This window comes from Anopheles merus, chromosome 3R, assembly GCF_017562075.2.
Source record: "Anopheles merus strain MAF chromosome 3R, AmerM5.1, whole genome shotgun sequence".
In the NCBI taxonomy this organism is placed as follows: Eukaryota; Metazoa; Arthropoda; class Insecta; order Diptera; family Culicidae; genus Anopheles; species Anopheles merus.
This window is the reverse complement of record NC_054084.1, coordinates 18,107,119-18,124,732: the sequence shown is the minus strand read 5'-3', so window position 1 is coordinate 18,124,732 and position 17,614 is coordinate 18,107,119. Positions and strand designations below refer to the sequence as shown.

The 17,614-nt window shown below is 43.9% G+C and overlaps 1 protein-coding gene across 1 annotated transcript in view; it reads right to left on the bottom strand.

Annotated features, from left to right (window-relative positions):
• LOC121597727 (paired box pox-neuro protein) overlaps window positions 1–17,614 on the bottom strand; it is a 46,510-nt gene that overhangs the window by 15,697 nt on the left and 13,199 nt on the right. Inside the window, exon 2 of the mRNA XM_041923741.1 lies at window positions 12,930–13,153. Coding sequence (XP_041779675.1) covers window positions 12,930–12,942 — 13 coding nt within the window. The 5' untranslated portion in view covers window positions 12,943–13,153. The remainder of the gene's footprint in view (window positions 1–12,929; window positions 13,154–17,614) is intronic.

Below are 17,614 nucleotides of genomic sequence, written 5' to 3'. Positions count from 1 at the left end.
GAATAAAAAATTCTATACCATTTTGTGGCGACGTGACTTAGAAACGCGAGACAATTGATTCCTGTCCGTGATTATTGGAATGTTCAGCTGTTTCTTCGGCTGGCTTCTATGCAAGCGTTTCGTGTGTTTAAGCAATAACATTAGCATTCTAAGTACGCGAATTCTTTCCTTGCTTTTGAAATTTTAATTTTCTTTTAATGTTCATTTAGAGCTGCTGTACAAACAGCTAACAAAAAATAAACTCCACACAAAAGACGTCTCTTTGTCAGGATTTCTTCATCCACTCTGGAATCAGCTATTTTTGGACGCATTTTCTGTCTAAATAAAAACGATCACCATGCATGCAAACACAACGTGCCGCATTTACACCCCTTTTATTCCAGTTTTTGTCCCCGACAAGGTTCTTCGATTCCACTGCGTTTTAAAATCTCCACTCCAGTGCACACATCGCAGTGTCATCCCGATCCCAGTGGGCACAGCAGGTATGAATTAAACATGATACATAAACCATAACCGTCGCAAAAATGTAGTGTTGCTGGTGCCCGTACTGGAAGCATAAAATCATATCGAAAACGTTTGCAAGAAACTGTGAAAAACGTAACTCCTCGCTTCACTTGACCGAGGCATACGACACACTGGGACGTACAAAAAAAACGAACCCTTCCCAACATTCGCAGTCTGCACCAGAGTTTGTCCATCAAATCTTGCCAACGGAGGAAGCTGGGCAAGCTGTGAACGATCTCGAAAGGTAGGCATCGGTATCGGCATCGGCAGCAGTGATCGTGAAGCGTGATAAAAATGTAACCATCCCGCACGAACACCGCACCGAGGCTGCACGAAAAACCACCAACCTCGGCGATGACAGCATCGATAATGAGCTGGCGGGATCGACTGACGATCGCGATCGTAATGCATTTCTGGTGCAGTTTTTTTTTTTTTTCGAAGAGAAACAAGGCAACTTAAAAAAAACACACACACGCATTGAATATTGAGATTGTGACAATTCTCCATCCCGACTCGGATCAATCTCCCGCTGGGTTTACGCGATCGCGTCCGCTTGGATTTTGGCGACAGTTCGAAAGATCAGCCCCCTCCCAAAAAAGAGCAACAGAAATTAAAGCAAAGAGCACAGCTCCACCGAAACGGTATCATACGCTTCGGCAAGCATTGTAATGACACACTTGCACACCGATTCGCCGTGACTCCCATAACCATAATAACCCGTTGGTGCCCCGTTACCGCCGCAGCCGCAACAAAATACCGTCACAAGGTGAAATATGTGGTGTGCGAATTGATTGATGGGATATAATTATGATGTCTTGCTTACACGCCTGCCCTGCCCTTCCCCCAGTTCCGTCCCACCTGCTGCGCCGGGTCCCAATTTCCCAAGTTGGAATGGTTGGAAACCCCCCCCTTCGACCCCTTCCCACATCGCCGTCGACGACCAGACGGAACGGAAACCGGGAAATATGTTTATGCTTTTTAATATCGGTGACTTGACCGCAACCGGTAGCGCTCCTTCTCATCGCCATTCGCGATGTACTCTGCTCGGGCAAAAAGAGTGAGAAAGAAAGATCAAGAGAGAGAGAGAGAGAGAGAGAGAGAGAGAGAGAGAGAGAGAGAGGCACACATCGAGCATACCGGCCAGCCGCCTGATATGGCTTCATTACCAGTGGGTTGCCCGGTTTTTCGATCGGATCCGTGCAAAAGGAATGTGCACGGTGGTGCCCAGGTGCCGCTGGCCTGTTTTTCACCGCCCGGGCTTTAGAGAGGGTAGGCCGGTGGGCAGAGACGATCGCGGCTGGCGGATGAGCGCTATGCTCATTTAGGAAATAATTTTAAATACCAAAAAACGGCCAGACCGGCCCCAGTAACGGACGGTATGAATGAATGGTATGCGCGAACATGGAGGGGGGAGGGGTTTGGCGCGTTTTGGTGGAGCCGGAAAGCGGAAAGGCGTCGAACACGGGCGAACAATCTGTCGGTGGAACGGGTTGGGCTCGGAAGATGGAACTGATTGTGTGTGTGTGACTTTTTTGTGCTTTTCTTTGCTCTGTTGTCTCTCTCACACACACTCTCTATTTGGTGCCAATTCCAAAACGCCAAAAGATTGACAATTTTCAAAACGCCTGCATACCGAGACGGCATGGAAGTCGGTTGACGTTGGGCGCACTGGCCCTCGGACAGAGAGCTATGGAAGGAATGCACTTGGCCGAGACAAAGTAGGTCGCTGCAGATGGTCAAAGTTGCACCGAATGTGACGTGAAACATTTGGTTGGTGGAAGTAAAATATTTATTATGAGTTTAGATCGATAATATTAGGTCGTCAATAAGGCTATCATGCTTTTTTGCAGAACGGTTTTTTTTATTCTTTCCATTTTTTAACTGATTGTTCAATTGACATATTAAGGGGTTTAGTTTAGCTTATTTGAAGTAGTGAAATTATATATTTGGCATAGAAATTATATATTTTCTATTGAAAAGTAGCTTTGCATCAGTTAGAGTCTAAATGCTTGATACTCAAACATGTCTAGTAATGGAAGGTTACACGTTTCTAGTCACCTTTTTTATGGAGTTTGACACTTGGTGGCTGAAATCATGTCAACACTTCATACAAAGCCACACGCCTAAGTAGTATATTTCAGCCTAAACAATATGTAAATAAACAATTCGTTGCTGGCTCGATCAGGCTAGCTCATAAAGGAAGCAGAAATAATTTGTCAATAGATTTTAAAGACTGTTTAAATAGATATGGATAAAAGCACTATAATCCTTTTAACAGAACAGTTTAAAAGTAAATTCCTAAATGTTTCTTTGTTTGGACACAAATGGTGAAATCCAATAAGACGGAAACTTATTGTCAAATCTATACACCCAGGATAATGAATATTGCTTTACTGACAGGCTGAAACTACAACCTTTTTGTCTTAAGAAATAGAAAAGGCCAATGTTATTGTCTTATGCTGAATTTAATGTTTTTCATGCTATTTTTTTAAATAGATATTTACATATATTGAGCTAAAGAGTATCTTAAGGCTCTAAGACTTAAGCTGTAATCAAAACAGTAGATAATAATTTGAATTAAAGCGGTTTTCAATTTGACAATATCATAAAAAGATAAAAATATATGTAAGTTTCAATTTAAACCAATACCATATGTTTAAGGTCCTTACACATTGTAATACTTATAATAGTAAGTCATACGTTAAAAAAGTAGATAATAATAATGATCTATAATCCACGGAATTAATCAACTTCATTCAATCGAACTAATATTTAATTCAATCCACAATTCTATGCTATAAAAACTTAGGCTCTTGGATTGAAAAAATCAGTACTCAATTACTATTGGATTTATCTCTTATCAATCAGTGTTGGTTCCTGTTGAAAAAGGATTTTAAAAGTTACATTTAAAAGGCTCTTATTATAACTTATTTGGAAAGGATATTCATTCCATCCAACACATCATCTCCAGGCATAATGCCTTCTGATGCGAGTATAACGAACATCACCTTCCAGACTACGTCGTCGTGAGTAGTTTGATATCGCTACAAATTCCAAAAAAAAAAAGAAAGAAAAATAACAAACCGTGCTAATTAGAATCATCTCCGAACGCGGAGATTAACTCGGCGATCGATTTCAACGACATGCAATTGAAATGCCGATCATCCGACTCGACAGCATCAAACACTCTTGGATGCGTTACGCAAATGTAAAATGCACCGCCGCTACCCATTTCGGTCGGGCAACGACAACGTAACGACACCCCGAGATGCGAGAGCAATAAGCCCTTTCCCTCGGGCCAAACCTTACCCTTGCTGCCACAGCTACTGCTGCTGCTGCTATACTTGAATCGGCCCGGAGTCCGGTTAATTATTATGGTCACATTGCAACTGCCCAGCCCGATCCGTTGCGTGGATGGCGATGCTAATGGCCGCGAATGGTGGCCGCGAAACATGACTAAAGCTCTCTCGTAAAGCGCCACCGCGTCCACGGTGGAAGGACGGCGCCCGCCAGTAAGCCCAGTATGGAGAAACAAAGAGAGAGAGGCAAGGGGAGGGTGTGTGTGTGCGTGTGCAAAAAAAGCCGCAGCAACGGTGGCTAGGCCTAGGTAAGTAGCCGTTTGAAAATGGCAAGAAATTAACATTCATTTCATATAAAACTCTCCCGTTTATAGCTGCCCGACGCGCCTGCTCGAAGCAACCGGTTCGGTGTGTGTGTGCGCTCTCGCACACCAGCACTCTCCATCCCTTTTGGGCCACATCGCACTGGCAAAAGGGTACACACAGGAAGGCTACAACGAATGGGGGTAAAAAGACACACACTCACTCAGAAGTCGCCATCTTCATGGCAGCCGCGCGCACAGAGGCAACATAAACCTGATCCTCGGAACGGTTTTGTGTTTATACGGTTGCGCTGGTGCGGCTGCCGCTCAGAACCAGCCCTCGGAACGCCGTTTGTCATCTTTTAGCCCTCCCGGACAGCCCACTTCCCCCCCCCCCCCCCAAGACGAGAGTGCTCGCCCGAGAGTGTAAGACAACTTTTACGCTTGCCATTATAAATTTATGTCCGCTGCGCAAAACGGACGGAGGCACGGGAAGCTAAATAAAACAAACACAACACACATACACAAACGTACCGCTCCCGATCGGATGGTCCAGGGCTGCCGAAAACGCCTTGTACACGTTCACATGGAAGGAGAGTTTTACGAGCGGGCTGCTCCTTTTGTCCGGTGCTGACCTCGGTTCGATCCGTTTCTGATTGGCTCGCCCAGCAGGCCCCGGGGAGGAAGGATGCTGCTAAATTCGCGGCCAACTTTATGGCGGACCAAACGGGACCGCCGCTACAGCGTGATGAAGGTTTTCGGACCGCAAAGAGGCCATCCAGCCCGGCCATTGCCAAATTGGCGGAATTTAGCGGTTTAATTAGTCTCACAGTCGGATCGTCTGGTCGGCAATTAAAGTACGCCGAAAAGGACGCCTTAACTGAGGGACGATCTGCATACGCACCGCAGCCGTAGCATCAAAAAGGGCACGGTCGCTGGAATTCAGAAGCTGAAACGTTCCGAAATCATCATCAACGATCGTTAAAATGGTATCGTTCGTCTGGCGCGCCATCATGCTTCGGACGCGGGATGGCGAACCTGCGGTCCAAGGCGACACAGCAGTATCTGGAACGAAGCTTACCTTAATCGGGCTGGGCAATGGCCATACTTCTTCGATTCCACTGGCGTGTTCTAATTGATTCGAGGCGACTACCAACAGCACTGATCTTTGTTTACGGTACCCACTAGCTCGAAAGGACTCAAACATTCCATGAACAAATCCCACGCTGGCCGTAACTTTGGCAAACTTTAATTTAAGTTATTATTGTTCCACCTCAGGAACAACATTAGCTCCAGGAAGACATTCAAAACATTCAAGCTCCCCGAAAAGTTGCTTCAAAAATCCTAAACACTGTTCCTGCCTTCCCCCGAAGCGGATCGAGTCCAGCCGCATGGCCCTATGATTATCCGACGTTTCGTTCGTCGATTACACGCAAACAGCTACGCTATAATTTCTGATGCGCATCTCCGATGCCTTCCACGGGGACAGGAGGAAGAAGGTGCAGATCTAACGTTTCTAAGCGCAACAGTCTAAATGCAGCACCGTCACCGATTCGGTGCATCGCTAATCAGCAGGCTGCTGCTTGCTAGGGCACGTTGCAGCAGTTTTCATCGAAACACACACACGCACAAACTGCAGATCAGTCCGAGGTTCCGTCAAGCAGCAATCAATTATTTTGATTATATTTCCCACAGCAACACATTCCCGGGGCACAGCCATGCATTAGAGAAGTCGCACTTAGTGCCTTAGAAGACGTGTGTCCACCGGGAGCGGATGCATCTGCCAATCGCACGATGCCGCACGCATCTAATCAGAAACGTTATCTTGCCGAAGCGCTCCCTGTGCCGGTGTCTCTTTGTCCGCCAACGGAACGACACACTGTTGCAATCGACACCGTGCCAATTTTTGACATTCGATCGTAAGCTTGAAGCCACTAGCTGTGATCTTCGATCTGACGGCATCGCGACGCGTTTCGTTGTTTGTTTGATGGAGAATGATCAATTATTTGGGGAAGATTGTTATGATTAAGCCGGTGGTTTAGCCCTAATGAAGAGCTATTGGAACTTCATTAGAAACAAATTGCTACATGGACAGCCTGTTGATATTGAGATTGGGGATTACAAAAGGTGAAGCTTGTTAAAGCAAATAATATATTTTAAGATTGAGAGAGGCCATCACGTGGAACGAGGGGTCTGTTTGATACGGTCGTTGGATGCTGCTTGGCAATTGTACATCAGTAAATTAATGTTTGTTAAAAAAACCACTACAAGAGCATCTAAAACTGACCTTTGAACATCTTTGTGAGTCTTCTTTTAAATTAAAAACATGATTAAACCCCCAAAAAAGGAAAATTGCAGTCGTTCTTTGATAAGAATTGACCTTTAATTAATCGAACGAAATGCTCTATACACTACTATCGTACCAGTTTTCAAGTGGACTGTTTCCTTGAACAAAGTTAATGTGTACTTTCTTGTTTCATGTAAATAGGACTACAAAGATTCTCTCAGGTAAACATAAAAGAAATATACAGTATTTACCTTTAGCATCTTAGGCTTTGCAAAGTGTGAAAATGTAGGCTAATTTTGTACCTAAATTGAACATTCATGTGAACTAGGATTTAAAGATACAGCTTAGAGTATCCGGTAGGCCCTACACAGCAGATGATAGCTTTCATTACTTTAGCATTTTAAAGGTTCTAAGCATTTCAAATGACAACAAATTGATAAGATAGCCCCACCATGGACTGTTCTGCATACTCTATCCTGTTTGTGCTAGGACTGTTAAGAACTGTAAGTAAACTGAGTGAAATTCTTAGTTGGATTGAACCAGATAGCGATTGATAGTTTCTAGACATGGTAAGGGCATAACCATTTGAAATGTATCGTGAATTAATGTTGTAACTAATCACAGATGTAAACACCAATACTGTTTTGTTCACCACGAAAACAAATGCAAGAAATCAATCACAGTTCCTCCAAATCTTCGTAGAACTTTGTTTCTTCCTACAAATTGGGTGTTTTCTGCTACAAAATAAGATTAATCTTCTTCGCAGCTCGCACCGGAAATGAGGCATCCATAAAAGGCGCCCCCTAAAGGCGAAAAGCATCCAAAACCCTCGCTCGTCCTCTCAAACGCCCAAAACATAGCCAAACGGTAGTCGCCTGTTCGTCGGACCCTACCCCATTAACCGGTGCCCCCAAAACCAGCAAACAGTTACAGCTTCGCGGGAAGTGATTAAGGTTTCGCTGGCTCGGCTCCACCCCGCCGCTAACGATCCGCTTCTGTTCTGTCTGTCAACGCGCCATGACCTGTGGAGCTTTTACGGTGTCTCCCTGTACCCTCACAAACTCCCACATGGCCACGTTTGGAGCGTACGCTTTTTCCTGGAAAACCGACACCCCTTTATATCCCGTGTCGGTAGCGAAACGAAACTGAAGCACGCGAGGAGGAGGCGATCAGGGAGAAAGGGACTCTTACATCTTTTCCTAATCCGTGCTCCACAGCTTCCCAGATTTGAAAGCTTCTTTCCACTCCAAATACAACCGCAGTAAGCGTGGTTCATCGTTAATTAGGAAAATAAAATGGTAACAACACCTGAAAACATCACTTTGCACCCTCCCTGGGCGCACCGCGTGAACCGTGAACCGTGAGGAAGTTTCTCCATGCCAGTGCACCGTGTCTCCTTGTGGGCTGAATGTGGCAAATGAAGCAGTAAAACAAGTGCGTAGTTAGAGAAAACGATCCTCCCTTCAAAAACGCTTACTGGATGATATAAAAACCGTCCGGTAGTAGGGAAGTTTTTCCCTTCGTGCGTTGTCTGCCCGTTGAAACTCAATCCGTGTAGCCGTTTTCCTGTCGCACGTCCGAACCTGGCACACCTCGCGGGCCTCTGACCCGGTGGCTGAAGCATAAATCATGGTACAAGCGTTTTAGAAACGCTACGAACGCTTGTAGGCGGCCACTCAGTACGAGCGCCTCGGTGTACTTAACGAGCGACTCCCGGTCTTCGGGAGTTCGTTAGTACGTGTCCGGGGCCGGGGCCAATTAATTCACCAACCATCCAGCATCCTCGACGCACACGCACAGTTCCGGAAAGGGGGTGCTGCACCAAAGTGTTTGCGCGAATGAATTAATTCCACTTCAATCACGGCCCATGGACATAAACTGACAAAACCACACCGGCACCATATCATTTGATGAGCGGTGATGTTTTGCGCCTGCTCTGCTCAAGATCAGGAGCCTTCCAACATTCAGCAGACGATGATTGCTTTCAGTGGATCCTACAGCATCGTCCTCCAGTTTGCTCGTCATTCGTCATTTTCTCACTCACTCGCTCGTACGCACAGAACCGATTGCATAAATCTATTCTTCCAGTCAATTAATTGTCAAGAACGGGCCCGCTCAGAAGAAGCGCAACCGCCCGCGAACGCGTGAAAACTGACAAGCAAACCCCAGCAAGCAAGCAAGCTGGAAAAAGCTCCGGCTGGGATGAAAAACAGCCCTTCCCTCCGGATCGGTCCTTCCAATCGGCACCGCGTCCGAATCGAACCACACATGAACCATAGATCATTTGCGCGTTAGCGTGTCTTCGGTTTCATCTCTCTCGTTGCGCTCCGGTTGAAGATGTCCTTGCGCTGAGGAATCGGATGTTACAGTGTGCTATACAAAAAATAAGACGATGCGCTCCCCAAATCGCTCCTCCTCCTGAACCGGCTGTACCTCCAGATGGGGTGTGGGAAAACAAAAACGCCATCCTTTCCAGTCAACGCGCACGGCACCAGCACACCACGGGGTTTGATTTATATCGCGAGCTCTATCGCGGAATGAATAATGTGTTCGCTCCTGCGCACGAACGGCAGAAGCAAAAACGACGATCCAATTTAAAGTGATGGGAAATCACTCTCGCCCGACGCACTGCTGGACGCTGCTGCATCGATTGAGCGTGTGTTTTGTTCGATCAAGTCGACTCGTCACCCCGACGCAGCGTTTGGTGCGCATTGGCGTAAAGCTTCCCTCAGGACAATGTAGGGATTAAGCACCGTGGGTATGGCGACTGGCAGGTGTTGGCCAAAAGAGTATTAATATGAATACGTGTCATGGTAGAAAATGAGTTTGTTATTTAAACTTATTCGATTTTAAAGACAAATCTTAATGTAATCAAACACATAATTAAATTTCGTGATAAATATATTTTATCTAGCTATACAATATGACTTTTTATAAGAATTTAAAAGCTTTTGATTATTCACTTGTGAAAGTTTCATATTTAAGTCCTACGCGAACATAAAGACATGATGAAAATGTTGTTCAGATAATAATTTCGATATAATTTATCGATAATGTTCAATATAATTTGATAATCTCTGAAATTCATTTAGAAAAAAAAATTAAAATTTTCATTACTTTGGAGAGAATATAAAATTAATATTGTTCAGATTACTCCGATGTTTAATGCAGAGATACGTCCCCAATGCAATGCAAGAGTTCTATTTAGTTTCAATATTAATATAAGTTGTTCCTTAATGTTTTCTCTAGCACTACAAATATGAACACTTTGAATAATGAATACTTAAGCAATCGTAATGAATAAACAAGTTCCTCCAAATGCTATTTTCAAAATTTAATTTCTTTTGCAATAATATCGAGAGCTTAATTGCTTTTCTGAGTTTAATGCATTTCTATCGAATATTAACTTTAACTTTCTATGACTACAAGAATTCAACAATTCCAACAAACAACAATTTCTTACAAAAATGTTTATAATCTTCAATCAAACTTGAATCTATCTGTTCCAAAAAGTTGGCTTGTGTTCTGATTGTAATTTAATACTGTACAGATTTAGTTACGCTATAATCTAAGCATCCAAAATGGCAAAATAAAATATCTTAATATAGTTATAATTATAAGCAATTAAAAATTGCTAAACATTTTTAAATCACTGAAATAAATTGTCCATTCCAAAAACCTCTAATTATGTCAATTTTTCCCTCCAAAATGCATCACAAATGCCACTGTGCGTATAATCATCATGCCACGCCACCTATCCAAGACCATACGCGCACGAAAAACGCATCACGCTCTACCCGGTCGCACTCGTACGAAACCAGAATGAAGGCAGTGCAGAGAAGAATTCGAAACCATTGCGATTCGTCCAGCGCATAAAATTCTTCAAATTATTACAACTTGTATTATGAGACAGATAAAAAATTAGCTAATCTGTAAATATAATTTTTATATTTTATCCCGTTCCGCAGTCGGTACGGAACCGCAACCCGTACTCGGGAGAACTGTCACCACTGTTCGCGGCCCCCCGCAACTGCCAGCCCTCACCTACCCCTCACCCTGCTACACCTGCGAAGTGACGAAAAAGTGAAGCAAATCGGCGAGAACAACATCACACTCGTCCACCACTTTACAGGCGCGATGAGGGCCCGACTTTAGCTCTGATGGGATCGCTACCGGTTGCGCGTTTGGCGTTGATCGGGAGTCGATCGCGCGAACGATGATGATGGTGCGGCGATGCTGGTGCTAACAGAGACCAACTGGCCGATGCGCTACTGACTGGCAGGAATTCCGCCACAACTGACCAGCAGCAGCAAAAACCATATTCTCACACACGCACGCACGTTACTCGTTTCGCTTCTGGTTTGCAAAATCGTTGGGCAGAATTCTTCCACTTTTTCATACGCAGACCATCGTCGCCGTCGCCACCATCACTCGAGAGTATGTGTGTGTGTGTTAAGCGTGTGTAAAAACTATCAATTTATGCACAAAACAGTAGCGCAGACTGTTTCAGGATAAAATGTTTCAAAGCATCATGCTCAGCTTTCCGCGTGCCGGTCGCAATCCCCGTGTCTACCTTTGCTGGGAAAAATGTGTACCGCTTTCGTGATGTTTGGCCACCGAATCGAGCAACCACAACCAAAAAAAACCAACTGGGACCAAAATCAAAACTCGCACAAACACGCCACACGGAAAAACGGTTAGCATTTCAAATGTGAATAATATTAATATACAAACGCGGCTGGGAGCGGTTCTGCAAAAGTGTTGCAGCTCGAGAAAGCGTTCTGTAACGTCACTTTCAGCTTCACGTAAAGCCTCTTTTTCCTGCCCTGATCTTCTCTGTTTTGCTTTTCCTGTTGCTTTTCTTCGGCTCGTTCCACTGCAAAAATGATGCAGGAGGGCATCATACAGCAAGTTACTAAACAACTTTGACCACATTCACACCCCGGACACGGTTTGGGCCAAAATTCAACTTTTCTGTCGGAAACAAACCAGACCCATACGGGTACCGTGTTTGGTTTGTGCAGTGTCTGTGGAAGAATTTGGCGAATTAATTTGTACCGCTTTATTAAGTGATTTTACACACAGATAAATAATGACTTATTTTTCTGTCCGAAGGTGCGAATTGTGATTGATTTTTCTCGCTCCTTATCCTGTCGTAAATATGATCGGTCAAGTGTGACAATCATATCGTAAAATTTTTAATAAAAACACGTCTCCTTGGTAGCTTTTGATGTTTCATTCGTACGCGAATAAATTTCATTTAGTTGTATTTGGTCCTACAATATATCATGAAACTAATTTTGATAAATTATGATAAAATATTGGTGCCCATAACGATTGTTGCGCCAAATAAAGGAAAAAATAAAGAATATTTTGTATTTTAGAAAGTAATATTACATTATTCAAACTTTCATCTGTGTTCATTACATTTATTATAGAATTCTGTTCATTTTTTGTGTATTTAGTGTACAGTAGTTGTTAAATTCTATGTGTAGCTGATTGGTGGAATTCTCGGAAATAGAGAGGTCAGGAATATCAAATTAAAACAAAAAGTATAAAAGAACTAAGCACCAAAATCACATATTTATATAACGCATTTGTATGGAACATGACTTGACTGGGACCATGAATCTTACTTAAAACAACTTCGAATAGTAAAAGTAACGAGGGATTATTTAATCGTAATATCAAGTTCGTTAATAGAAACAGGCACAGCAGAGTGTGGGATATAATGCATGAAAATTAATTTAAATTCCAAAGCTCACCAAGTGCCTTGCAATCGATAACTTTCGCTTCCAACTCAGGCTTTAAGAAAATGAAAATCTCATAACTCTTTAATTTAATCTACGCTAAGCTCTGGTACGCATTACCCTCCAACTATTACGCTAATAATTATAATAAGACTTTTTACTGCAACCCACAGCGCCTAGCAAGCGCCACCGCATTAGCTCCGTCTTCAAACTCAGGGTGTATTATTTTTCAATTAGACCAGACCGCTTCTAGAACGAACTGCGATGGCTTTTTAATGCAACCGGTCGTGCCGTGCTCGCGGAGCTGTCCACTCTCATAAGGCAATCGGTGTGCCAAGCGATCCACCTGATCGCTGAGCTCGTCTACCACTCACTCCCCTCGCCGCCTCCGGGCTGGCGGGTGATCATTTTCCAATAATACCCACTAAATGCATTCCGCAAACCGATACGCATCGCCGCGTTGCGATCACGCGCAATCGCGCGACACGCTCCAGCCAGACCGTTGCAAAGTGGAGCCCAAAACATCCACCCGGATTGTCCGCGCATAGCGCGCAACTGCTGCTGCGGCGAAGGTCTCGCTCGATCTGTGTCTGTCAAGCGAGCGTGCGAAATTATCCGCCACTCGTGCGAACACTCCACATACAGTAGCGATGCACCGGACAGCTATCGAAGTCGGCTCACACTCTCGATCGACGTCTACCCTTCTTACGTGCCGATCGGTAGTCTTAATCGGACGGGCTTAATCTAAGAAAATTATGGCCGTAATCTAATGATCGTTTCCACTTACCGGTATGGGGCATCTCGACGATGGTTGGTAGCGGCGGCACGTTGATAGCCGTCTTGAAATCAGATATTTTAGTCTCGCTTTGCCCTGACCCCGGTCGCCGTCGTCGTTTTCGTCCGGATGCACGTTCGGCGGAATGTATCTCAAGATTGGAGATGCACTGCACTTAGACACAGACACACACACTGTGCAGACTCGCGACGGCGGCGGCTATGCTCGCAGACAATCTGTAACGGGAAAATGGGGAAGCGAAATTCGATTTTATATTGTGACGGTTTGTGCCGCGGGCTGCTAAAGCCGGGATGAATTGTTTTAATTTACGCTAAAGCCCACGCGTTATGGGTTTGCGTGCCTTGACCTGGGGACCCGCGCGATGCGGTGGGCCCAAAATGTTAGCCACCAATCCGCCGGGCACGAGCTCAGCTGCCTTTCGGTACAGGTGAATCAACAATCGACCGGTGTGGTCGAACGCGACAGAAGCAAAAAACAACCCATGTTAAGGACCTTTGATAATCCACCCCAAAGAAAAACAACCACAGAAGAAAAAAACAACAGAACACACATAAACATAGGGTACAAAAGTTAAAGCTCACGTCCCAGTCAACGCCCCAAAACTCAACATCAACACACTACTCAACACCCTCCATTCCCTCTTGTTTCAACGTCGCGGACGGATTTATACTGTGAAAATATTGTAATTTCATTAATTAACGCCTTTTAAGAGGAATAAATTAGCATAACGCACCGAAAAGGCGCCCGAAAGTGCACACACATCGTGCCGGCTGCTGGTGAGTGTACCTGTCGGCAGTGGTGATGGTGGTGGTGAAAAGAAAATTCGTCCTGCTTTCGCGCGACGATAGCATTAATGTCCTCGGGGAAGGCCTATGCATAAAACCTCGTAAAACTCGTGGCCGGTAAAACACAAAATCCTTTCCCCCACCTTTCTCTATTCTTGCCCCGTTGCCCGCCGTTGAGAGGAGAACATAAAAAACCGTTCCACTTTGATGGTGCTTTCTTTTCGAGGATATGATTCAAGCATAATAAACCTGCGGAACAAGGTGAATGAAACGGTGCGGCTTGGTCGGTCTGGTCGCGCCGTAATGATGCAGGATCGTGGAACAAATGTTTGAACAGTTGTAATCAAAAAGAAAAGAAATACTATGAGGGTCATGCAGCGTATTAAGCAATTGTAGAAAGAAAGCTTTATTTTACTATTCATTGCAACGATCTAAATTTACATTTTGAATACGATCGTAATAACATCAAAATGTGAGCAATACGATCGGAACCAGCGCTCATGAATAAAACCACTAGTAAAAATTCGAAAAAAGTAAAGATAAAATCTGTGTAAAGCATTTTAAATAATGATAAAATTGAAACAAACTTCTAAAACTGCAAACAACTGCACTTGTAGGTCATCTAACAATCAAACATACTAATGTGCAATCAATTTCATTAATGAATAAAAAATAAAGAAAAATAAAGACTATATATAAATACGTCAAAATCACCCAAAACAGGACAAAAACAAGCAAAATAAACAAATAATCACGAAAAAACAAACAAAACAAATTTAAAACAATTTTTTATGGAAATGCCTTACCGAGTGATACGATAAAGTAAAACAACAAAGACAAAAAAATAAATTATTTAAACTACAAAATAAAAACCAAATCAGGTAGAAAACAATCTGAAATGAAATCATTCGATACATTAGGCATTAAACCACCGGTTAGCTCTCAATCGAGTCATAGCGACTTTTAATTAAATAATGATATTCGCAACCATATCCTCTGCGCCCTGCTCCATCATCATCCAAACACCTTTTTTTCCTGCTGGTAGTTGTTTACTTTCATTAGGTTCATAATTACATCTGCTGTCCCTTTCCTCAACCTGCAGCCACCACGTCCTGATTACTGTTAGACCTTGGCGTATGATTTGCACTTCAGGCGCAGCAGTAGTCCAACTAGACGGAGCGGAAACTAGACGCGCAAAATACAACCTAACGCTCGCTGTGCGGCTTGATTTGGCGAATAATTTTATGGTCACGTCATGCGGAGAGTCGTTCCAGCCTGGAGGTCTTCCAACAAGATGGGAGGAGGGGTGGCAGCCAAACACTCTTCTCCCCCCTTAAGCCCATTTCAACACCACGCATCGCCACGGTAAGGCCGGAACGAAGGAACACACGCTGCTCGGCCGGGGCTTACACATTTTAGTAGCTCATTAATACAATCGCTATTTTCCGCAACGCCCACGTATAGTGACTCGCTTTCTTGGTGAACTCCTACTCCGCCTAAAATGGCTAGACGCTTGCGGCAAACGCACTCAGCGCGACTTCCACGCGGTACTAGGCGCGTTCGCGGAAAATATAAACAAATTCGCGCGTTATCGCAAATTGGGCACGCTTTCACGCGTTCCGTTGGTGTTTAATTAGAAGCAACGAAATGTTCTCCCTCGGCTACGACGCCTTCTCCCTTCAGAAAAGTATTACACACTCACCCCGCTCCCTTAAGAACTCAATTCGGTGCAGGAAACGGTCTCCATAGAGGGAAAGCACTTTTATCGTTAGCCATTTGGGCGCACGGTGGTCATTTGAATAGCTAACTTTTGTGCGAATTAAACAAACTGATTATACGAAAAAGGCATAAAAATCGTTACCAAATACGCACCAGCCCCCGTAATGGTGGCCACCGTTAGCATACTGTGGGTCATACCTAGGCCGGGCAATCTTTACGCTGCGACACGGCGCACATCCCACGAACGCGTATGCCACCGAACAGGGAGCCTGTTTTTATGATTGATTTTGCCTAATTAATCATACCCGCAGGAACGGAACGCACGCGCACCCACAAAAAAAGGATTTCGCTCTCTGTTTACACACCGCAAGGACTCGCACCTACGATGGGGGGGGGGGCGATGATAGGTTTATGCAAATACCCATCGTGCGCGCAATGGCTTTCGCAGGGCTACCGGCCAAAAACTTATGTCCTGCGTCACGCGTTTTTACGTACCACGCCGATGCGTGGTCAACCGTGGCCAAAATGCCTTACACTCTTTGCCCTCGAAGGACGAGGAGTGAAACTTATTCCACCGCAGCCCAAGGATATGGTTGTTGAACTTTGTCTCTTCATAAATATTTATCATTCTGATATTTTGGGTGAAAGTGGCAGCAGCGAGGGATCGCGTTTAAGTGTTTGGTCGTTCCGGAAAAGCCCCGGTGCCGGTTCGGGTGCTGATTAAACCATGCCAAGCCGTATCCGGCTCTGGTGTGCGAGTGTGGACAATCTGCTGGGGATGTAGCATGTAGCAACAATGATTGGTGACACTGCGCTGCCGAAATGAACCAGCCGTTTGGGGTATGGAAATAACATTCAAATTCAATGAGGTGCAAAGGTACATTCCAGGCGTAAGGCTATCGAAAACGAAATCTTGAAAAGAATTTCGAAATACCCTAGAAACGATACATGAAGTAAGAGAAATCACATTCTAAATTCCTTCCAAAGTATGTTTATCGTAGTCCAATGGAAGGTTTTAGGCATTCAAAGCAAGAATTTGAAACTATCGTAGATAATTTTACTATCAATAAGATCCTATTCTTGAAACATATAACAATTATCATTGAAATAAAATCCATTTGAATAAACAGAAGGGTAAACGGATACATTCACTACACTGCTACATTTTGTAAAACAAAGGTCAATTTGAGTTGAAAGTGTCAGTGCCAAAAATGAATGTATTGAAAATTATTATTACTAACTAAGACTTTATAAAGTAAAGGCAATAGTAAAGGAGGGTATATTTATTATCCCAACACGTTCTAAAAACAAACAAATTGAGTTTAGAAGTTCGATGAAATGGCTGATCTTGTTAAACTATTTCACACATCCGGTTCGAAGGACCAAAACGTAAAAATTGAGCATAATTGTGAGAAGTGAAGTGAAAGATGATTGAGTTTTTTTTTTTAATATACATCTCAGTTTTTTGTGCGGGTTTATTTTTTTACTATTTCCTACGTATTTTATGTAACTTTTCATACATTCATTTCTTTCCTTAAACACTTTGCGAACACTATTCATTTTTAAATTACGTCTCTCTCCCTTGATGCGCATGCAAATAAATTGCAACAAAAAGTCACAACATGGCGACCGTGTATATGTTGTCAACTCCGAAAGCTGTGTCCTCACCAGTCCCTGCCATAAACCCCAAAACCCCATAAACCCCAGCGAGAAAGCGGTACCGAAGAAGAAGAAGAAGTGAGAGAAAAAACACACGCTGCAACCCCCAAATAACCATCAACTACCACGGCGAAACTGTCGATAAAAACCGTTTCCAGTCGTTCATTCGCGAAATTTAACAACCAAACAGTGGCATCCGTTTAATTTGGCGATTATTCTCCTTCACATTGCTTTTACAGACACACACACCACACACACACACACACACACACACACACACACACACACACACACACACACACACACATACCCACACAGGTTGCGAGTGCTCCTTTCTCTTCGGTAGCTTTTCCGCCTGACTACGGTTTTCAACTCAAGTCGGTGGGGCCGTAAATGTAATCATCATATTCCCGCGCCCATACATACAGCAAGCGGTGGCAAATTTTTATCACATACGTTAACATTTCTACGGAAAACTCGTAAAAATGTCTCCTCAACTGCCCCCTGTGACCC